The sequence below is a fragment of the Stigmatopora argus genome, chromosome 1, assembly GCF_051989625.1.
Source record: "Stigmatopora argus isolate UIUO_Sarg chromosome 1, RoL_Sarg_1.0, whole genome shotgun sequence".
Taxonomy (NCBI): Eukaryota; Metazoa; Chordata; class Actinopteri; order Syngnathiformes; family Syngnathidae; genus Stigmatopora; species Stigmatopora argus.
The window spans coordinates 23432910-23456564 of NC_135387.1; the positions used below are offsets into that span (position 1 = coordinate 23432910).

At 39.3% G+C, this 23655-nt stretch overlaps 4 protein-coding genes across 6 annotated transcripts; 2 read left to right on the forward strand and 2 right to left on the reverse strand.

Annotated features, from left to right (window-relative positions):
* The first annotated feature begins 1112 nt into the window (after positions 1–1112).
* On the forward strand, positions 1113–6120 carry il17rb (interleukin 17 receptor B). Its single transcript, XM_077610523.1, has 10 exons — positions 1113–1234; positions 1307–1331; positions 1926–2039; positions 2187–2290; positions 2791–2923; positions 3081–3113; positions 3207–3239; positions 3381–3467; positions 3732–4009; positions 5520–6120. The coding sequence occupies exons 1-10, from the start codon at positions 1172–1174 to the stop codon at positions 5934–5936; spliced, it is 1287 nt and encodes a 428-aa protein (XP_077466649.1). The 5' UTR covers positions 1113–1171; the 3' UTR covers positions 5937–6120.
* Positions 6121–6331: 211 nt separating this feature from the next.
* Positions 6332–13203, forward strand: actr8 (actin related protein 8). Its single transcript, XM_077610522.1, has 13 exons — positions 6332–6597; positions 7930–8100; positions 8187–8297; positions 8368–8472; positions 8543–8716; positions 9292–9385; positions 9457–9589; positions 9855–10008; positions 10142–10237; positions 10332–10472; positions 11434–11722; positions 11802–11965; positions 12988–13203. Exons 1-13 carry the CDS (start codon positions 6466–6468, stop codon positions 13129–13131), a joined length of 1908 nt encoding a protein of 635 aa, XP_077466648.1. The 5' UTR covers positions 6332–6465; the 3' UTR covers positions 13132–13203.
* A 936-nt stretch (positions 13204–14139) lies between these two features.
* Positions 14140–15841, reverse strand: selenok (selenoprotein K). The gene is made up of 4 exons (XM_077596995.1): positions 15746–15841; positions 15363–15453; positions 14720–14794; positions 14140–14239 (listed from the first exon to the last, which is right to left on the reverse strand). The coding sequence occupies exons 1-4, from the start codon at positions 15762–15764 to the stop codon at positions 14140–14142; spliced, it is 285 nt and encodes a 94-aa protein (XP_077453121.1). The 5' UTR covers positions 15765–15841.
* A 435-nt stretch (positions 15842–16276) lies between these two features.
* LOC144082625 (lamina-associated polypeptide 2-like) lies at positions 16277–20976 on the reverse strand. Of its 3 annotated transcripts, none has more exons than XM_077609917.1 (10): positions 20718–20976; positions 18906–19011; positions 18621–18758; positions 18319–18453; positions 18202–18249; positions 17980–18044; positions 17754–17897; positions 17593–17661; positions 16762–16817; positions 16277–16704 (listed from the first exon to the last, which is right to left on the reverse strand). In XM_077609917.1, exons 1-10 carry the CDS (start codon positions 20847–20849, stop codon positions 16470–16472), a joined length of 1128 nt encoding a protein of 375 aa, XP_077466043.1. In that variant the 5' UTR covers positions 20850–20976; the 3' UTR covers positions 16277–16469. The 3 variants fall into 3 exon arrangements, with proteins under 3 accessions (XP_077466043.1, XP_077466035.1, XP_077466028.1); XM_077609909.1 differs by having other exon boundaries at positions 17593–17658; positions 18906–19014; XM_077609902.1 differs by having other exon boundaries at positions 17980–18042; positions 18203–18249; positions 18906–19014; positions 20718–20975.
* Between the last annotated feature and the right edge of the window lie 2679 nt (positions 20977–23655).

Below are 23655 nucleotides of genomic sequence, written 5' to 3' on the forward strand. Positions count from 1 at the left end.
GGTTTACGGTTGAGTGCATTTTTGGGTGGGAGTGGGGATAATGTGCAAGGGGTCACTTGTCACTTGAGATCATTTGTATTATAAATGATCATACTTCCCTATTTGACATAACACTTTGCAATTTGTGCTATTGTAAGATATTACTAGTTGTACATTTTACATGTGACTTTATCGACATCCTGACCTAGATTTCATAACTAGATGTTGATACATAGTCACTCATTGCTTTCACAGGTAACAAATGTTTAACTAAGCCTACTTTTGTTTGGATCTAAAAAAAAGATTTTTCAGTATTAGTTTTCATTTTAAAACAAACTTTATTGCAGTTGAAGTCCAATTCATATCAAGAGGGAGAATGCCACATGCCAGCCTCCTGGCTGTTCAAATGGATTGGACGTCAAATGCCCTCATTGACACGGACACATGACCTTTCTCCGCCATCCCTCCCACTCCTAAATAATTTGATATTTATTGCAGTTTTGATGTTTATTGCCGTTAATGACAGTTCATAGTTTTGTTTTTGGGTTGACTGAAATTCTTAAATGCATATGTCAGGTCAGGTCAGGTCAGGTCAGGTCATCTCAAGTACCCGTTTACAATTTCAAATTCAACTCAGCCAGTAGCTTCAAATTTCAAGTTCCTCTATTTGTGGATATGAAGTTTAAAAAAAAAAAAACAGCCCAGCTTTGTGTATTACTAAAAAAAAAGTTACCACTAAATTTCGCAACATCTTGCTTATCAGCCTGCGGGTCCACTGGTGCGTTTCTTATTGGCTGACCCACTTGACACGTAGGACAGGCAATTTAAGTAGATTGTATTGATTAAAAAAATATTACAACAATTTAAAATATGCTTAAATCATTTAATGCTCCCGCTGACTGTTTAGTTAGTTTGACAGCACAACTCAAATATCCATTGCACCGACAAAGGAGGCTAAATCCCACAAAGTTGCGCTCGTATTGCAAAATCACGCCTTGCACGTACAATTCCTGACAATCAAATGCAATCATAAATATTTTTTAAAAATCAGCTTACCGCTTGAAAGGCGAACGGAGCACTCATGCTCAAGCAGTTCGAGTGGGCGGAGCCTTGAGTCAAATCCGCAGGGACAGACCCCGCCCCCTCAACATAAGAGCAAACATGATCTCACTCGCGTCCAAAGTTTTAAATCATGTGGAGGTTACGACTTATTGTTCACTTTTATCTTGTTGCCATCGTGACGTCAGAAGACATAGTAAGTATTGTGTGTGGCTCCGTAATATTTTGTGGAAATGTCACAATAAGACGCACTTTTGTGTTTTATTAGAACGTGGTGTGTCAAGAAGATTATGGTATGTATGTTTTCTTCTTCTTTTTCTTGAGAATATTTAGGGAGGCGACAAAAATACTGAGAATGGAAAAATAAAGTTACAAATTAGTGGTGTAATGATGCATCGATCTTGATCGTCCAATCAAATCGATTGAAAGGAAAAGCATCGATCAACATCCTCATCTTTTTAGATATGCTTTTTTCCCCCCAAACTTTCCCCTAAACTTCCATTTTTTTAAAATAAATTGCCCAAAACCACAATCAAAACATAAATTCAAATATCTGATCATTGTCCAAAGATATTGTACAAAATTGGTGATTTATATAAATTACTCTCATGCTGGACTGATAGAAATAAAATTTCATAAATTGTCTTTCTATGATTATGCATGATTGGCCAATCTCAAATGGACTTGCTGATTAAACATGTTTTTTTTTTAAAAATTTAATCATGTTAGGTTTGGAAAGCCCACTTTAATCATTCTATTAAATGTTAATTGTGGCCCATAAAACATCAGCGTCTTTAAATACTTTGCATTGTATTCATTTATTATTTTATTTTCATTTGTGTCACATAATTAAATATATCAAAATGAATTATCTCATTTTTTTCCAGGTTTCCCTAGCAGCAGTAATCACAGTCCATCTCAGTTGGCAGACTTGAAGCTTGAGCTAGTAAATGTGTTGGGAATAGACATGGTAAATGTGAGCTGGGCCATTAACATTGATGGTAAGGCAGACTATGTAATTCTTTATTACATTTATGAAAAGTGGGGACTTTCACAAAAGAAGTTACATTTCTTTTTACAATAACTCACAATTTGCAAATTGAAATAGTGCTTCTGATGCAAATCTGTCATTTGTTGTCTCTGTCTAGCAAGCATTAAATATCTCGACGGCACACGCATTGATGCGGGGGCAGTGCACCTCTGTAAATACATTCCATCTTTTGCTGAGTCGAACCTCACCGGGATACAGCAGGTATCAATTTCTACCTCAAATTGTGGTTTGCTAAGTACATCTCAGCAAAATGATTGTATGCAAAAAAATATGCTTATGAAAAGCACCCAAAAATACTAATCTTCCCACATAGCACCATCATGACACCCACAAGAATTATTATATTTTTCTTTAAAACCAATAACAATGTTAAAAATACTGTTTTGTTGAAGGAAAGAAAGAAATTGCTTTTATTCCCTGAAATTAGTATATGTAATATTGTAAACTATTGTAACATCATGAACCCTTCTGTCGTGGATTCTAAAAAAATCTGTTTATGTATAACTAGAAATGTCTGTAAATGTTGTACATTGCATTCAGTTTACAACTTTGACTTGCAGATAATTTTGTAACAACTGTCCAATATTTGGTTGATTTAGATTTTTTGAGTTCAAGCATAAGACACCACCCATGAATTGACCGAAAGCGCTGATTGTTGTTCTTTTTCCAATGTTAGTTTGTTTTCTTTCTGTTCCATCTAGAAATGGTTTCATTATTTATTGAATGAACGCTATGGCTCCTTAATTCAAGCGGCCAACATTCCTTTGCCACCAGATGGAACCAACACTTTTCCTTATAAGTACGCTATAGTCATGACAACTCGGACCACCCGGAGTAAGTAGTACACTTTTATTCTAATACCTATGTGTGCATGTCTATTATTCACTAAGAAGTCATGTGTCCAAAAGGAGTGAAAAAAATATTTGGTTATAAATAATACAGCATAAATATGCTTTTCCTCATTTATGATCCAGTAATGTATTGTTCGCAGATCTATCATCAAAGCCATTGAAATTTCACTCAGGTTAGCAACCTAAAAAACATATGTAATGATAATGGTAATAATCATAACAAAAATAATGACAACCATTAACAAGTGAAATATATTTCTTTCCAGTTGAAGCAACGGCTACAGGAAATCCTCTCACAGGTATGCTATAAAAAAAGCATGCGACAGCAGAATATAAAATAGCATACATATAGAAATATAAATTAACAGTTTGTTTTTAAAGGCATTTTTGATCTCAATGACTAAAACAAAGCACTTTAGCCTTTCTTTTTGCTATTGCAGGTCCTAAACATAAATTGACAAGCGTATTGATGAACGTTTATCTCGGATTGGCTGCTGTGATGCTTCTAACGTCTGGATATCTTATTTGTAAGTTAAGCACCTCAGAACATGAATATTTTTCCTAAAAAGACTGGTGTCATCAACTAGGCAGACAATACCATTCAAGATGTCCTTAATGGCAGAATTAGGTATTACTAATAGAATATAACGATACATAGATACTTGAGTGTCTGCTATTTTATTGGAAGTACTTGTTTTTAGAGAAGATTTACTGCCCATGTTTCAAACAATTGTGAAGTTAATGGAAATCTCTATTATTGTGTTACCCTTATTTCAATTGATTTATTCCAGATAAAAGGTGTGGCAGAAAGTGGGCCACATCGCTGGGCTTTCAAATGTTACAATCAACCTCAGTGGAAGTCCCCATCCATGTGCTTATGGTGTACCCCCCTGAGAATGGAATCTTCCAGAAGGCTGTGGTGGCATTGGCAGAATTCCTGCAGAAGCACGCAGGCTGTAGTGTTGCAATTGATGTATGGCAGCAAAACAAAATTGCGCGTGACGGTCCCATGCGCTGGTTGGCTGAACAAGTCAGAGTTGCGAAGCACGTCTTCATCATTTGTCCAATGGTAAGATGTCCAATTTTTGAAGTTTACGTAGCATTGTAGTAACGTTATTTTGTGATGCTAGTAGTAATAAAGATACTTTGGAAAATTGATGGATGTATGTTGCTAAATATGACTTTACTTCTACATTTTTAAAGACGATGCCACATTCTGACTTACCCGGACATAGAAATTCCTGTTTGGTCTACCCCAGATTTCCATTGTAAAACAAAGACCCCTGTGATTGTTAATAGTATTGTTAGACGTAAAGTTTTAGCATCTGACTGCAATTCCTAAATCTGTTTTATCCCGTCTAACAATTATTGCGTATTCAACATCGGAGGAAGAGACCAGGGTTGAGCGGGTTAATCCAAAAATGATTTATTCCCGCCAAATTGATCTATACAGAGCTCTGGGTCCCCCTCCCAAACATAAACCAGCTGAGCGTCTCTGTCCACAGTGGAGGATGAGAAAGACAACGCCCAAGCCCGAGTTAGCCCAGTTATAATAATACAAATATGAATATTCATTAGCTAATTAACAATAAGAGGGTGACTGGTCCATGACTGTCTTGAAAAGTGCCATCCTTCTTGGGATTTTCCACTGTCCGTCCACTCGCCTGCGTAACTCCGCTGGCCTTGGAGCTCCAATCCTTATCAGCTTGGCATTGTATGGAAGCTGTCTGTAATCAACCTCAAAAGAATCTCAGACAGAGAGCCTTTGTTCATTGTACAAGCATTATTATAGGGCAGGGGTAGGGAACCTATGGCTTGGGAGCCATATGTGGCCCTTTTGATGGGTGTATATGGCTCTCCGCTAACCTGTGGTAAAATATGGGAACCGCTGGTGAGAGACCTAAGTCCCGAACACACCAATGGGAGCGTCACGCCGGCAATGTGGCGCCGACACTATCTCTAGCACCTTTTTAAACATAATTTTTCTTCATTAGACTCTTCTGCATGCATACTCTGATTGATGCTCATTGATTAGCAACAGTGAAAAAATGTACTCAAAAGAATTCAGAGACTTTTTATACTTCCAAAGTGGTGAAATGATTAATAAATTGCACACATTTAATGTATTTTTACTTTTAAATTCTTAGTATGGCTCTCAAGGAATAATGTTTGAAAATATGAATTGTTTATGGCTCTCTTCGTCAAAAAGGTTCCCAACCCCTGGACTAGGGGGACCTTCCGTTCGCGTGGTCATCGAGCTAAAAACAAGTGTTTAATCATATAGTAGTAATGTATAAAAATGAAGCAGCTGTAATAAAATATATGAGTAAAATATGTCATATTCTTCATTAGATTATATGGTTAAAATATGTCATATTCTTCATTAGATTATATGGTTAAAATATGTCATAGTCTTCATTATATACACATTAATCAATATAAAAAGCATTTTTAAAAAGATGGATGAAGGTAATCAGTATACTTATCAGTTATGATGTCAACTACACTGGAAGCCACTATTTGAGGTAGAGTTGCAATAATAGTTACATAATAATCTGATTTAAATGATCTCATTACAGTCAAGACACCCTCCTACCATCCACAACTTCACCTCCACAACCGAACCATCCATTCCAGCTGCAGCTCAGGATCTTTACCCGCTGATCCTCAACGTCGTGGCGAGCCACGCTAAGAATTCTCGCGAGCTCGCTAAATTCTGGGTGCTTCAGCTATGTGAGAAGCAGAAGAATTCTGATAACCTGCCTCCAGAATTGATGGCCTGCAAGGTTTTCTGTTTATTAAAAGATCTGAATAAACTGTGTGGGAGTCTGCACACACGGGAACGAGATGGACAAAGATTTGCTCTCTTCAAACCAGCAAGCATAAACTCTAGGAAGAGCACTGTGAAGTTAAAAGACTCTCTTGAAAAGCTAAATCAAATTTTACTGTATTCCAGAGAGGGGGGACTACACAGGTCTGAGGTTATCACTGTTTGAATGTTCTTTAAAATTCTTTGGATTATAGTTCACAAAATTTTCCACACAGTCAATGGAGCAATCTGTTAGACTGCTAAAATTATAGTTTTACATATTGCTCATTTAAGCCTATAGAACTAGACAAGGAAATTCCTGTTCGCGTTGTGCTTTTTTTAAATATTCAATAAAGTTTTTTTAAAACCGCCGTTTTTTTTCCTCCGGGAGGGGCTTGCTTTGGACCATGTGACCAAACACGGAAGTAAAATCTTAACTCGTCTAATGGAGCAATCTGTTTGACTTACAAAATTGAAGTCTTACATATTGCTCATTTAAGCCTATAGAACTAGTCAAGGAAATTCCTGCTCGTGTTATGCTTTTTTGAAAATATTCAATAAAGTTTTTGAAACCCGGATTTTTTTTCCTCCAGGAGGGGCTTGCTTTGGACCATGTGACCAAACACGGAAGTAATATCTTAACTCGTCTTTTGGTTCTCTGGTGTCAAAATTTATATAATTTTGAACAAGTTCACTAATCGGATTCATAAGTGAAAATGACACAAGCAGAGAAGGAGCAAGATAATGGAAAGGAAAAAGAAAAAGAACGCGACAAAGAGAAGGAGAGAGAGCAGCGAGGAGTGAAAAGACCCATTGCTCCTCCGACCATCCCGGAGCCCCTCCAGGAGGTCAGCTGGCATATTTCTGAACTAAAATTGAACATAATAGTAGATTTAATTTTTATATTTCCACACCCCCAATGTCATTGTTATAGCTGCGATGATTGAATTGAATTGGAAGCTTTATTGTCAATGTACATCGTACAACGAGATTTTACCTTAATACAATATATCAATCTACAGGGTTTAATATCGTTTGATATTGATACGAGTTGAAATTGAGGCAATGTTTTTTTTAATATCATGTTGTGAGTAAACATTTAGAGTCATCAGAAATAATAATCCTAAAAAAAAAAATTAGAGATACCTTAAAACAATGGCAGTGGCTCCGTAGCCGGTAACCGGCCAAATAGCCTATATGGCCCCATATGGCTATTTAGCCGGTGTGACAGTATATCTTATTTATTTATATAGTAAACCCTTACCCTTCTTTCATATTTTCACAACTTATATCAAATAACAGTACACTATCTCAGCATTATATTAATATTGCTCTGATTTGTCTTTGAGTCATCAAAACACAGGGATACTACTTTAATGTAGACTATAGGCAAAGTCAATCCATTATGAGAATTGAAATTTGGCAATATTTCTCCCATTTCTAAAGCAATACTCACAATAATTGGCAGTTATTGTTTATTTTATAAGTGGCAATAACACATCAAATTTCAATAAGATTGTGAATGGTTTAGAAAATCCCCTATTCATGTTAAATAATAGTCATTAAATCCCTATTCACCAAATGTTAAAATCTATCTATTGCATGCTAATTGGGTGAACAGGAATTTTTTTTAACTGTCCATCTGATCTCTATCAAATTTGGTGGGAAGTTTACCACTTATAAAATAAATAATAACTGCCAAATATTGTGAGTATTTGTTAGGAATTATTGAAATTATTGCCAAATTTCAATTCCCAAAATGGATTGACTTTTCCTGTAGCTGTTTCTACTCACACTGTACTAACACTTATAGGCCTAGGCCTAGTTATCTTTATATAAAGATCCTTATCAATTATCACATTAAGGAAATAAACCTTATAAAATGTAGTTTCTTACTATTTACCCCACACAGAATTCTTATCGGCTAAATAGCCACATGGGGCCATATAGGCTATTTGACCGGTTACCGGCTAAATAGCCCCTGGGACTATTTGACCGGTTATTGGCTACGGAGCCACTGCCTAAAACAATGCACACGTTACGAGTCGTACGGTGTTTGTAAGGTTTTTTGGGGGGTTTGTAAGGGGAATCAATAATCATTTATAAGGGCAGTTATCGGCAGAGGTTGACAGGTATGCACGTATAATGTGTAAATGTAATCCTGTTCATCTCTTTTACAGCAAATACAAAGCAACTTTGTAATTGTCATCCATCCCGGATCAAGGACGCTCCGCATTGGCCGGGCGACGGACAACCTTCCGCTCACGGTCCCGCACGTGATAGCGCGTCGACACAAGCAAAGCGGCCAACCCAGATATGAAGACGCATGGCTGCTCAGGGATGGTCTCAATGTACGCCGTGTGTATTAGGTTGCGTTTGAAGAATTGAAATTGTTTTCAATGATCTCACTGCAACCCTTCGTCGGGCTCTGTTTTAGAAACCTGAGAGTAATGAACAAAGGCAGAATGGCCTTAAAATGGTTGACCAGGCCATTTGGTCCAAGAAGATGTCCAATGGAGTCAGGAGGACGCCGGTGACTGCCGAGCAGGTGTGTGTTAAGACATCCTCTTGTCCACTCCATTGGAAAACATTGACACTCGTCTCTGCACTGTGTTTAGTCGAGAGCTCACAACTGTAAAATCCGTCCAGCCGTGCTAGACAGCAGCTCAAGAGTCAAGTGGACCAACACAGCTCACCAGCCCCCACATTTGATAGGAGAAGAGGTAAGCGTCTGCACGAGAATAAAGGAGCATCATCTCACTTTATCCTCCTCTTGCTGTCACCACAACGCAGGCCTTGTATGTAAAAGCAACAGACTGTTACAACATCCACTGGCCTATAGTACGAGGGCAACTCAACGTGCACTCTGGTCCGGGAGGCTCTATGACTGCTGTACTGGCCGACCTCGAGACCATCTGGAGTCATGTTATCCAGAAAAACTTGGAGATACCCCTCAAAGACTTGAAGGTGAGGATACGTACAAATGAATTTTTTGTTCGTCATTATATTGGCAAAGGTGTTGGGGTGCTTCTTTCGGATGTAGAGCCCCAAATTTGAATTCTCAATGTCTGCCCAGTGGACGGGTGGTTAGCTCATCCGCCTCACAGTTCTGAAGTCGAGGGTTCAATCACCGGTCCGGCCTTAATGTGTGGAGTTTACATGTTCTCTTTTCTCGTTTTCTCCGGGTACCCCACTTTCTTCCCAGATCCCAAAAACATGCAGGGTAGGCTAGTTAAACACTCTAAAGTGTACCTAGCTATGATTGGTTGTTTGTCTCCTTGTGCCCTGCGATTGGCTGGCCACCAATTCAGGGTGTCCCCCTGCCTCGTGCCAGTAGTTAGCTGGGATAGTCTCCAGCACCCCCTGTGACCCTTGTGAGGAATTAGAGGTTCAGAAAATGAATCAATGAATTTATTTTTGTGTGAACTGTGTGTATTATTAGCAACAATCTTTGATAGAGGCATAGAATTGAACAATTTACACATTATGGATAAAAATCCATATTTATGTTTTGTCTTGATGCAATGTATGATTGCTGACAGTACTACAGATGCATCCTCTTGGTACCAGATATTTACAACAGGCAACATGCCAAGGAACTGGTCTCCATGCTGCTGAATAATATGGGCTTTTCAGGTATTTCAGTTTTAGTTTATGAAGTATAAACAAAAAACTAACAAATGGACCTTTTTTCGCCCTTTGTCCAGCAATTATAGTGCAGCAGGAATCTGTGTGTGCTACCTTTGGAAGTGGGTTGAGCAGCGCTTGCGTTGTAGACGTTGGAGATCAGAAGACAAGTCTCTGCTGTGTAGAGGATGGAGTTTCCCATCGAAACTCCAGGTCAGGGTCACTTTGAAAACAATATACGTGAGATTCGATTGTGAAAATGTTCATATCGATTTGCCTATGCTAAGTCTTGTAGCACAAATGCTTTTCATTGTTAACCAGCGTAGTCTCTACCAGTGATTCATTACTGAATAATACTTAGTTGAATTTTTTTATGGGATAGAATGTCAAGATGGGGTCAGCAAATTTTGTATTTTCAAAATATTTCAATGTTTAATTTCCAAATGATTCGTTTTTGCTGTTATTTTAACCTCGACAGGTTGTCCTTGGCGTACGGTGGTGCAGATGTCACCCGCATTTTATTTTGGCTCCTCCAGAGGGCAGGATTTCCGTACAGAGACTGTCAGCTGTCCAACAGGTTGGACTGTCAGTTACTACAACATATCAAGGAGACACTTTGTCATCTGGACCAGGTTTGTGTGGGTTTTTTCGTAGAATATATTCATGTTCAGTATCAACTTTTTGGATAATATGAAATATTTATCTCATAAGCTGCCTTTGCCTCCAATTGATATTCATTCCATTTGACCAATTTTCTTCCATAAGGATATATCAGGACTCCAAGATCATGAATTTCAAACACGTTTCCCAGATTCCCCAGCTCTTCTCTTCCAGGTTCGCTTAGGGGATGAGAAATTACAGGTACTCTTTCAAGTCATTACAACTCCTCTGTGTTGGTGGCCATTGTCTGTATTCTTGTTAGTTCATGTTTTACTTCTCCTCTTGCATGAAATAGGCACCCATGGGACTGTTTTACCCCAGCACGTTTGGTATCGTTGGTCAGAAGATGACATCAGTACAGTATCGTTCCCAAGGTGACTCCGAAGACCCCCACGATGAACTTTATTTATTGGCCACACACAGCAAACAAGACCAGGTAAAAACTACAAGATACCACAAATTACTGGCCCTCAAAATGTGTTATTAGTACCACTTGTGGCACATGGGCTCCATCAAGTGATGTCAACTTTTTTTTTTTAACCCTATATGATTGATACGTGTGCGGTCGATTGGTCGCCGGTCTTTTGGTCGCCCTGACCGCGACAACGGGCGACCAAAAGACCGGCGACCAAAAGACCGACGACTAAAAGACCGGCGACCAAAAGACCGATGACCAAAAGACCGACAACAAAACAAGGTAAAACAACGCGGTCTACGCATCAATAAAAGCCAACAATGGCCGTGAGCAGTTTCACTGAGCCAACGTGTGAGTGTATGAGAGTTTGTATGTACATGCGTTGTCCCTTTAAGAAGCTACGTCAGTCAGGGTCTTAACAAGTTCCCCAACAAAAAACAATGAAATTCTGGGAAATGTGGAGCTTTTCTTTAGCCTAATAATTACTAGGGCATTAAGTATGACTAAATAGTAATTTGCAGTTTGTATTTAGGGAATTTGAGCAACGATTTAAATGGTAATTATCACTTACCTTCCGGGCGACCAATCGACCGTGTACCGATTGATACATTGAAAAGTATATCTTGGGAGGAAAAAAATACAGCAACCCTGCGTTATGCTATTTGGTATTTCCTTTCAATGAGATATTTTTGTGTGATGTATGTTGAGTTATATGATAGAATAATATAATGCAGTGTGCTTTCTAGATAGCTCTACGTACAGTGTATTTTATGTTTCGACTTACACCGCGTCTCAAGAACGACGAGGTCGGAACCCGAGGACTTGCTGCAATGTAGATTAATACATAATAATGTATAATTGGATAAACGATTGAATCCCAGTTCAAATGAATTGGGTCTCTATTGTCATCAATGGGAGTCAATGAGTTAATACACATACAGTACACTCATCGTACTTTATATTCTTGACTTTTTTTCAACAGTCTTCCAAGTGTGCTACAGACCGCAAAGCGATCTCAAGACCAGGTGGAGCTTTGGACAATGACATGGGTGGTCAAGGAGGGATTGGGGAACTATCAGAACTGCCCAGGGGGAGCGGCAGCAGCGGAGCAATGCAAGGGGAGACAGATATCGGGGCTGTGCAAGGGGAGTGCCTGATGGGAGTGGGGGAGACAGAGGAGCCCCTCTCCAGAAAGACTGCAATCATGAACCAGTTTGAAGGCAAAGCACTGGGCTTAGATAAGGCCATCCTCCATAGCATTGACTGCTGTGGTAAGGAGATACAGAATTGACCGACTAGGGATACAAAAGGTTTGTAGTAGTAACAAGTGCTGCTGTCTTGTCTCGAAAGCCTCGGACGAAACCAAACGAAAGATGTACAGCTCCATCCTGGTCGTGGGCGGAGGGTTGCTGTTTCATGGTGCTCAGGAGTTCCTTCTTCACCGCATCATTAACAAGATGCCTCCATCCTTCAGAAGGCTTGTGGACAACGTGGAAGTTATCACAAGGCCAAAGGTAAATGTGGTCATTTTATATTTAGTGCCAATAAGATGTCAATACTACAGTTGCTCGTCCTTCCTGTGAATCCATTCGTGTAAAAATGGACAGTAAAATTACAGAAATGAAACTATTGTGTAATGGGGATCAAACCAAATTACAGTGGTACCTCGACATACGATCGTAATCCGTTCCGAGAGTGAGATCGTATGTCGAGCTTTTCGTAACTCGAGCGAACGTTTCCCATTGAAATGAATTGAAAACAAATTAATTCGTTCCAACCCTCTGTAAAAACACCAAAAACAGGATACTGGATTGGAACACAAAACTGAATTCTAGTTTTGTCTTAATCTTTTGTTACCTTCGTTTTCCGGGTTAGCGGTTTGCCACGCCTCCACCCTCACGTTCGCTATCGATGGACTGTTTGTTGTTGTATTTCCTTCAAAATATTCCGAAAATGATGCACACAAATGTCCTCACAATAGGATAACGCACGACCACTTGCCAACGAGAAATAGGCTTAAATGAGCGATCGCGGGAGCTCCTTTCCTTAGAAAGAATAACAGGAAATGCAATAGCTGAGCGTACCCACGTATTGATTGTGGGTAATTCTGAGAAAGGATGCCATTGCCTATGGGTGTTGTGTGCACGAGTATACTTCATTACCCAGAAAGCCCTCTTTTTGCCCGCGCATGCGCGTTGTGCGTTTCCTGGTCGAAACTCGTCTGAATAAATCGTTCAGTCCTCGTAGATATAGTAGTTCTACACGAAAGAGATGCAGCAAAAAAAGACAGTGCGCTACAATGATAAACAGCCTCTCATGTCATGGCCACCTGGCTTGGTCGCATTTCGAAATTTTAATCGTATCGCGAGCGAATTATTCGATCGAAATTTTCGTCGTACCACAAGCATGTCGTAGGACGAGCATGTTGTATCACGTGGTACCACTGTATAAAGTTACAAAAAAATATTCACCCAGACTGGTAGAAATTATTTTTGCATAAACTGCTTTTCTAACACGATTTGTTGACATGCTGTAGGACATGGACCCCCAATCAATATCATGGAAAGGCGGAGCAGTGCTAGCCTGTCTTGATACAACACAAGAAATGTGGATTTACCTGAGAGAGTGGCAGCGGTTTGGAGTTCGAATGTTACGTGAACGAGCTGCATTTGTTTGGTGAAGGCCTGCCTGCACAGATTCTCATTTGTCTCTTCTCCTTGGATTTTTGCAAAAAATAAAATTTTCTACACTACTTGTCAAATGTTTTGGTAGTTTCTTATTCAAAAATAGGACATAATGGATAGACACATGATATAACTCAAACTAACCTTTTATTTGGAGCACATTAATGCCATCACAATTTCACGTTTTCATTATTCATGTAAAACAAAATCTTATATTCAATAATTTTACAAATTGGCAAATTTACTGGTTGCGTGTACTCAGGTGGATAAAATATGTATACTACTCCCATTAGCTCAGATTTTAGGGGCCATCTGAAGGCCTGGCTTGAATAAATCACATATTTATTTTTAAAGATAATTTATTGAAGTTGGCTATCATGTTTGTTAACATCTAACCTACCATCATTTCTCACCATTAACTCCAAAAAAGCGTGAAAAAAAGGATTCTAATATTTTGAAGAAAAATACCTCTTAAGAAAAAAAAATAGTAGAGGGGGTGGGTGTGTCAGAGCTGCCAGATCAGCCAATCTGGTTCCTTTTAGTAGGAATTCCCAAAATGGCATCAAAAAACTGCCGAAGGACAGTGACAGCATGAGAAGGGGGGCTTCACTACTGAGACCACAAATCTGTACAGTAGCTTGGCCCAGGCCTACACATATTGTTGTAGGCATTTACCTGTTGGAATGAAAACAGGACAAATGCAACATTATATTTTCACATGATTAAAAGAATCAACATTGGACCTGTACTTTGTAAGTAAAGCAAATACAAAAATGATAAAACTTTTGGATACTTTAATAAAACTAATGTGTGAGCAATATGTAAGTAGCAAGAGTGTGGTGTAAAACCACTGCATCAGACTGTCGACAACTGTTTACAATAGCCTCTCGAGTTAACGATCATTTCAATCTAAACTTCACAAAATATGTTTTCTTAAATATCCAGCTCGTGTTGGATGTTGCTATAATTTGCTACCTAATGTTATAGCCAGTGTGTTTTTAGTCTTACCTTCCTCATCCTCCTCCCCCCATTGGTGGAGGGCTAGGCCCGCCCCCAAAGTTTATCCTCCCCATCCGTCTTCTACCGCCAGGGGGACCCGGAGGACTGCATGAAAGAGAATGCAGCTAAGTGTGGAAGAATGGTTCTGCAGGTAAAAATGATATCTGCCCCAAAATCCAAGCCGCCCGCCTAAATAACTCAATAGTAATTACATTTTTAAAATGCTGATTTTCTGAACATTTTGGTACAGAATGCAGCAGGAAATGCATTTATCGACACATTAGCCCAATAACACGAGTAAAGGGTTGACAAAGTCTGCTATTGTTTACTAAAGTCCACATTCTGAGTTAAAACAGATTTGGAATTTTTGGGCAAAAATGACTAAAAACTGCATTGTGGGGGCAGCGACATAAAAATACATAAATAAAATTGAAATAAAACTCATGTTCCCATCTATTCTCAATCCCATTTCAATCTCTGAAATTATCTATATATTTTTTTTACTAATTGCAATCAGGTAAAAGCCACTGTGTAAATATGCAAACAGTCACAATAACAAAAGTAAAGATGATAAAGCTTACATACCCTCTACCATCAAAGAACCGTGACGAACCACTTTGCCCATCTTTTGTCAGGTCAGGGTCGATTATTGTTTTAAAACTGGTGAAAGGGAGAAAAAAGGGTGAACGTGAACAGTTTAATAATGTAATTTTGCATACTAGTAACTAAATTGGATACAAGTTACTTTAATCTCTTATCTCTCATCTCATTTTCTGGACCGCTTTATCCTCATTAGGGTCACGGGGGGTGCTGGAGCCTATCCCAGCTGACTCCAGGCCAGAGGCGGGGGACGCCTTGAGTCGGTGGCCAGCCAATCGCAGGGCACAAGGAGACAGACAACCATGCACACTTGCACCCATACCTAGGGGCAATTTAGCGTGTCCAATCAGCCTACCAGGCATGTTTTTGGAATGTGGGAGGAAACCGGAGCGCCGGAGTGCCCGGAGAAAAAAAACCCACGCAGGCCCGGGGAGAACATGCAAACCCCACACAGGTGGACCGACCGGGATTTGAATCCAGGACCCTAGAGCTGTGAGGCCGACGCCTAACCACTCGCCCCACCTGACCACCGCAGTTACTTTAATGTAAAAGTAATTGACTCCCCTCTTGGTTTACATCACTCATTATACATATACACTAATTAACGTTTAGAATCACGTTTACTTACAACAGGCTAAAAAAGGCCACGACTCCCCAGAACAGGTCGATGAGTAGAGAGAGTCGCCATGGTGATTGGCTCCTACTGTCCAGAACTTGACCTGTCAATTACACGGTATGACTGATCATGGCAATAAAGTACCGTACATTACAATATTAGCGTTCTCTTATTTAAATGTAAACTGTTTTATGGGGTTAGAATGGGGCGACCAAAATCATTGCCCTTCCTGTTTAGTCGGTTGTAAACATCAACTCGAATGCTTTTTTCTCATTTGATACATTGAAATATCGTTTTATGTAATCTTAGTCGCTCTCGAGTACTGTCCATTAGTGTTTTAGCTAATAAAAAGGTAAAAAAAAGTAATCGGCAGGAAACACCAGAAAAACACTCACCGTTCGACACGTACACCATCTTTGGTGAAATAACAACAAACGTTCTTACGCAGTGCGCATGCGCATGAAGATAACTTCCGGGTTCGTGAATGACGAAACGCAGCATCAGAAAGCACCAATAATCTTGTGAACTAAAGAAGCATTACAATGACGGGTTTGTGTTGTGGTATCATTGCCTGTTGTCTGTGCTTACAATGAAATTAAATATTTGAAATCTTACCAAATATACATTTGTTCCAAAATATAAGACTTGGTATGGGAGCAAATATTTAATGTTCGGCAAGCAATTTCATTGGATCCCACAAAAAATATTCTAATTACAAATTATACGTCCCAAAAGGCCATTATTTGAGTGTCGTGACCATTGAATATTGTTAAGGTCTCATCTCATCTCATTTTCGGAACCGCTTTATCCTCACTAGGGTCGCGGGGGGTGCTGGACCCCATCCTAGCTGACTTCGGGCCAGAGGTGGGGGACACCCTGAATTGGTAGCCAGCCAATCGCAGGGCATAAGGAGACAAACGGCCATATAGCAAAACATCCCTTTATTTCAACATTGATTAAAATATCCAACAACACACTCACATACAAAACCTCTGAACACAATTCAATATATTTCCTTAAGATATCTCAATGTTTTACATTTAGCCAATCTGATGTCAAATGTAAACAGTGTCTACCTAGAAATACACCAGCGCATCACTGATTAAACCTTCCATGACGTCAACCTTTCATGGCATTATACACCAGTGCCAAAAGTGGACTGAATGGCTCACTTTCAACAATAACAAAGAGCAAAAAGGCAACTATTAAAAACACCACAAACTGGATGTGAACAGGCATCATTTGATGGTCCATTTCTCTCCTCTCTATCGTGGCAGGGGGGACTCGAGGTTTTTGGGGGTTAAATTGTATGGGTCTCCCTGCTGCACCTTTGATAGGCCGTCGACATGTGACGCTATAACAAAAGAAACAAGTGTAAGGAAATAAAAAAAGAAGACTTTTTTGTTCTTACTTGATCGATGTGCGTGCAGGCTTTTTGTCAGGAACACGTTCATCTTCTTTGAGCTTCTGTGGAAGCAAGGAGACACAGAAACCTGTTTAAAGAATGCTCAAAAGCAGAGACACAAGATCAATAAGGTTGAATAAAAGAAGAAAAAAAAGGGCCAGGTGTGTGTTCTTTTTAGTTGAGGACGAAGTTACATCATATAGACGTTTGTAACCGTTTCCCGGTTCGGGAGTTAAGTATCAAGACCTTCTCTTAACCACCTCATGCATGGCAAACTAAAAGAATAAAAAATAAGATGGCATATTCCACTCCAAATGTTTTTTTTACTGACCTTATCAGATTGAGACCTATAATCCTGGACACCATTCTCATTTGACTCACTGTCTGGAAGTGGAGATATCCTCTTTTCCATCTGTTATTGGGACAATTTCTGAACCGCTTTATCCTCACTAGGGTCGCAGTGGGTGCTGGAGCCTATCCCAGCCGACTTTGGGCTAGAGGCGGGGGACACCCTGAATTGATGGCCAGCCAATTGCAGGCCACAAGCAGACAAACAACCATTCACGCTCACACTCCTGCATAGGGGCAATTTAAAGTGACCAATCAGCCTACCATGCATGTCTTTGGAATGTGGGAGGAAACCTGGGTTCCCAGAGAAAACCCACAAAGGCCCAGAGAAAACATGCAAAGTCCACCCAGGTGGACCGACCTGGATTTGAACCCAGGTCCCCCACTGTGAAGCCAACGCGCTAACCACTCAACCACCGGGCCACCCCAATAATAAGATTAATTGAGCAATTTTTAAACCATCGCCCCAAAAGGCAAACTTTGCTTTACCTTATCAACCATTTCAGTGATGCTGAAGTTCTCTAAAGCAGATTCTTGCACTGGTTTATTACAGACCTGCTGCATCCAAGGGTAATATTTTTTAATAACCCCATTAAAGCAAGGATGGACATAACCGTTGAGATGTATAATGAGATAATTTAAAAGTATACCTTTGATCTTACTTCGGAGTGTTTCCGTATTGTTGAGGGTGCAATTTTGTCATTAGGCACCTTGAAGACGCCTTCACATTTCCTTGACTTAGAAAGCTTATCCAAAGATGGATTGGCAGATTTTGTCATGCTTGTGTCAGAACGCTGCAAGACAGAGAAAAACAATACACACTAAGCAAAATAGTCGAGTTGAATTTGGCCCAGAAAATGTCACAAGTAGATTCACCATTCTGGATGAAGGTAAAACGCACTGCGGGTAACCACGTTCATTTTGAAAGACCTCCTCCTCCTGTGGAACAAGGTTCTTAGCTACAGAATGCAATCATGACAAGGGCTGAATGAAATAACATTTGAAAGATTTTTCAATTTTAAATAAAATTTGGCTTAAAAAAAATGCAAGACACTAGGATCTGCGCCAAAAACAAAATTGGTGTCAGACTTTTCCTCACCTCACTGCTTTCTTGCTCATCAAACTTTCCTTCTCCCCGTTTTGGGTCTTCAGAACATACAGAAGAACAGAAGGTTCTTTGAGCAATTTGTGACAGCAAAGAAAGGCATCGAGTACCTGCTTCATTATCATCTTCATCACTTAAATCACTGCAATCCTCAGAAGAAATCACAATTGTCCTCCCTTCTTTCAGAGTGCCACGTTTAGCTTGGACCTTTCTCAGCCGTTTCTCATACAAGGCTCTAGTGGAGTCTCAAAGTCACAGACATTATAACTGTAATTTATGTTACACGCAGAAAAATATTTAACACGAGAACTCAGATTTTAGGCCAAAGTCTCATTTTTTGGGTCATCAGAACATACAGAAGAACAGAGGGTTCTTTGAGCAATTTGTGACAGCAAAGAGAGTCATCCAGTACCTGCTTCATTATCATCTTCATCACTTGAATCACTTGAATCACTCCAATCCTCAGAAGAAATCACAATTGCTTCTTTCAGAGCGCCACGTTTAGCCTGGAGCTTTCTCAGCTTTTTCTCATACAAGGCTCTAGTGGAGTCTCACAGTCACAAACATTATAACTGTAATTTATGTTGCACGCAGAAAAATATTTAACAAATGAGAACTCAGATTTTAGGCCAAAGTCTCAGTTTTCCAACTATGAATAAGTATTATTCAATACAAGTTATGAAAGCCTCCCCCTTACCTACTATTGGCCCAGCTTGGACTCCATAATCAAGTAGGTTTTCCATAAGGTCCTCATCTGTCAACATACTGTAACAGGATTTGTCTCCATCTTCTGGCTTTTGTGCCTGCTAAACAGAGAGTGGAAGCTTTTAGTACTACTAATTTAAAATTCAATTTCAATGATCTCATCCCACTACCTTGACAAAGTAAACAGCACTTTGGAAAACATTCTAGGTCAACATTACACATTTGATAATTACAAATCACTGATCAAAAATGTGACGTCAACACCGAGTTTGGCCGTGGAGCCACACAAGAGAATCCAAATGACGTACTACTTTTTAGGAATTATCTGGAAGGCAGACTTTCATGAAAATATTAAAACACTCACCATGGTGGGTGCACCACCAAGATGGGAAGAACTTTAGACAGCATTAACTAAACTACGTAGTAGTAAGCGTTTCGCTCCATGATAATTTGGCAGGCCTGATTTGCATTGATTTGATGATGTCGCCTTGAAAGAGGTCAGCTGAAAGCTTTGTGACAGAGATGATGTAAAACTACGTGTAATTTATATCACCCCCAAATCCTGGTATTTTGGACAGCCCACATTGGATTTGATAAAAATAAGATGCCTAGATAATTAAAGCAATATTTGGTCTTGTCACATTAGAGTGCATATTAAAAGTAAGCCGTCAACCCACACCAGCTAAACGTAACCTGTGCTTTTGAATGAAGGTTAAAATGAGCAAGTTAAACAGTTTGACTCAAACTGTTTAGCTTGTCCTAAAAGTCTGGTGACATCACAAGAAATTATAAGAGGGAATATAAAAAAATACAAATATGGAAAAGAAACCCTCTAACTCAGGGGTGTCAGACTCGGGTTGGTTCGCGGGCCGTGTTAACGTCAACTCGATTTCATGTGGGCCGGACCATTTTAGATACAATATTTAGATTTTTTTTAATACATGGATTAAAAGAACTGGATTAAAAGCCCTGAATATTCAGTTTTTTTATAGATCTAAAACAATGTTTATTTTAGCTTTTTTTTAAATATATTTTTAGATTTTACAAAATGTTTTTTTTAACTAAAAAGACAAAAAAATGATTAAAAATTTACAATTATTGATTTAAAAAGGGGGAAAATCAGGAAATTTAATATACATCTATGCTCTTCATTTTAATTTGATCCTAAAACAGAAAGTCGGCACTCATGACTTACTTTCCCGGGCCACACAAAATGATGCGGCGGGCCAGATTTGGCCCCCGGGCCGCCACTTTGACACATGTGCTCTAACTGTTAGAGGGTTTCTTTTCCATATTTGTATTTTTTGATTTTCCCTTTTATAATTTCTTGTGAGGTCACCAGACTTCCAGGACATTTCTGGCAATGAAATGCTATGTAATTAGACTGCCAAGGTCTTGAGAATAATCACCCAAGATTTTGGAATGTGGAGCTTTATGAGTCATAGAAACAAGAGGAACAAATAGGGGAAATGTTTGCATTTAGCTATTATATTGTTAACAGTCCAATTTATAAATCTTACCTAACGGCTAAGGTTTTTAGTTCTCGTTTTTGTGTTCATAAAAAGACAATTCAATCCCTCTTTGTTAACTGTATGCACTTCCCTCAGGAAAAGCAAACCAGACCAACAATCAATGTTTAGCACCCACTTGAAAATGTTTGACATGTTCATTCAGCCATATACAGATTCCGACTAATAAACTGCTAACTTTGTTACACACTATGAGTCTATGCCACTATTCAACCCTGTCAATGAACAAAAACTGTTAAATACACATGGCAATGGAGACCTAAGGAAACACTCACAGGAACATGGCATTCATCCTCAACCTGCTCCCTGGATAAAGCAACCATACTGTAATGTGGTTCCACCTTGGTAGGCCAGGAATAGACAGCAGGATCCTTCCGTAACACGGGCATGTCAAACAATGAAGTCATCTAAAGGATACATGTTCAAATGTGAGTTCTCCTTGACATTCCTCATTCCACAACAGCTGGGCCTGATAAGGTGATTACAGCCGCCTTCAAATGCAGGCCATCGTTAACAAGCTCTCAAGTAGAAAGAGGTCAGCATGATGTTGAAAAACTATGGCTAAAATACCTCAAATGAAATATAAAAAGTGTACGTAGTCAAAGTGGATGGTCAGAAGTTTGTACTGCATGTTTTCTCCAGTTTCTCTCTTTATTGAAGACTTCAAGCTTTTCATAGGTGTTAAAGTGTTATTTCCTTGTTCGGCCAGATGTTTGGCATATTCCAAAAACGTGTAAATAGTCAGAGACTGTTTGGAAAGTGGCTGCCTGGTGGTTAACGAGTGGTTAACGCGTCAGTGTCACAGTTCTGAGATCGAGGGTTTGATCCCAGGTTTGGAGCTTCCTGTGTAAAGTTTGCATGTTCTTCCTGGCTTGTGTGGGTTTTCTCTGGGTTCTCCAGTTTCCTCCCACATCCCCAAAATATGCAAAGTAGGCTAGTTGAACACTCTAAATTGCCCCTAGGTATGAGAATGGTCGTCTGTTTTCTTTTGTCCTGTTATTTTCCTGGCCACCAATTCAGGGTGTCTCCTGCCTGCTTCCCGTATTTGGGTGGGATAGGCACCAGCAACCCCTGCCACCCCTGTGAGGATAAGCGGTATTGGTTAGGTCATAAAACTAGAAACTATCATTTTGACTCCAACACCGTTGCTGCCAGTGAGTAATATTTTGAAAGTGCATTTATTTTAGATTGCCTTTTTGGCACTAACCAATACAAACAATTACATCTACACAAAAATGTTGAAATACAATATTAATGACAATGCGAGAAAATGGCTACACTTGATTTAGGCTGCTGTCAGCACCGGGAAGCTTACTTCCTCTCCTCAGCTTTATGTGAGGTCATTTATGAACATATTTTGGCTGGCAACCATTTTAGGCTGCACGAGCTCCTAAAACATATCACTAGAGGGCAACAAAGTTATTTAAATAAAACGAAGAGCATTTAACATTTCATCTTGGCGTTCCTCTCAGAAGTTTATTAATAATCATATCCGACCCATATACAGTAATAAAGTCATTTTTATAAAGAAAAGCTCAACTTCTTCATTTCCTCCTCTGATTCTTTCGGCTACACATGAACACTTTTTTTCCTTTTAAATTAAAGTAGTGTTAAAAACTGGGGTGGCTCAATGGGTAACTGGTTAGCGCGTCGGCCTCATCGTTTTGGGGTCGAGAGTTCGATCCCAAGTAGGTCCTCCTTGTGTGGAGTTTGCGTGTACTCCCCGGGCTTGCGTGGGTTTTCTCCGGGTACTCTGGTTTCTTCCCACATCCCAAAACATGCATGGTATAAATGGATGGCTATTTTCTCAGTTTATAATTATTTCTTTTAGCCCCCAGTTTCTTAAGGCTTGTCTTCAAGTGTGTGTTCATAACCATAATATACAATTCTTTATTTGAATATGGACATTTTTGGCCTCGAGGCTCAAAGACCTCCCATGTGTCAAAGTGGCGGCCCGGGGGCCAAATCTGGCCCGCCGCATCATTTTGTGTGGCCCGGGAAAGTAAATCATGAGTGCCAACTTTCTGTTTTAGGATCAAATTAAAATGAAGAGTATAGATGTATATTAAATTTCCTGTTTTCCCCCCTTTTGAATCAATAATTGTAATTTTTTAATCAATTTCCGTTTTTAGTTCAAAAATTATTTTGTAAAATCTAGAAATATATAAAAAAGCTAAAATAAACATTGTTTTAGATCTATAAAAAAACTGAATATTCAAGGCTTTTAAACCAGTTCTTTTAATCCATTTATTAAAAAAAAAATCTAAATATTATATCTAAAATGGTCCGGCCCACATGAAATCGAGTTGACGTTAACGCGGCCCGCGAACCAACCCGAGTCTGACACCCCTGCTTTAGAGTCATGCATAAAAAAAGAAACAAAGCTTGAACTGTCACTGTTGTGGGTGTGTGGAAGCAACTGACTAAACTAATGTTGAATGCTGCCAGGCCTTCAAGCTACGATGTTCAAACTAAAAGGTGAAATGTCACAAGTATTAGACAAAACACGGCTACTTCTCAGGACTGTTCCAGGCAGGTGGTGTGGGTTAAAGTTCATCAACAACAAGATATAAAAACATTACCTGTGAAGAAAGTTGGCACATCGAGTCAACTGGTGTCTTCGGTTTGTGGTATCGACATACGATATTTCGAGGTTACCAGCTGTGCACAATAAAATACTGCAGTTCACACTGCATACTGACTAGTTTCATTCACATTAAGTTATTTTCCCCTCCTGTAATGTACCTAAAAAATAGTTTGGGCCATGTATGCTCATTATTATGCACAGAAATGGGTTACTAAGAACAGAATTCAACTTTATACGCTGACTTGCTGTAAAACCGAGCCAAAGACAGATTTAAATGTGCAAATTTAAGCGTTTTCTTTTCAAAATCAAGTAAAGTATACAAGAGAATGCACCATCTTACTTGCCATGAATTTTGTACATGCCGAAGGGAAAATATGTTGCACCCATGTAAATAATTGACAATCTATTCACTTTTCTTTACTGCAACTGGCTGTTAGGTTTACATTTTGATCTAAAATGATGACTTGAACTAGATAAAACGTAACGACAAGTCGACACTAAGAAACCAGGATAAATATTGAACCTCTTTGTGCAACACATCACATATGCGCTACAGACATCCTGTTGGCTCATCAATATTTTGGTCATGCAGCAAACTTTCTGGGGATTATTATGCTTAATTGCTG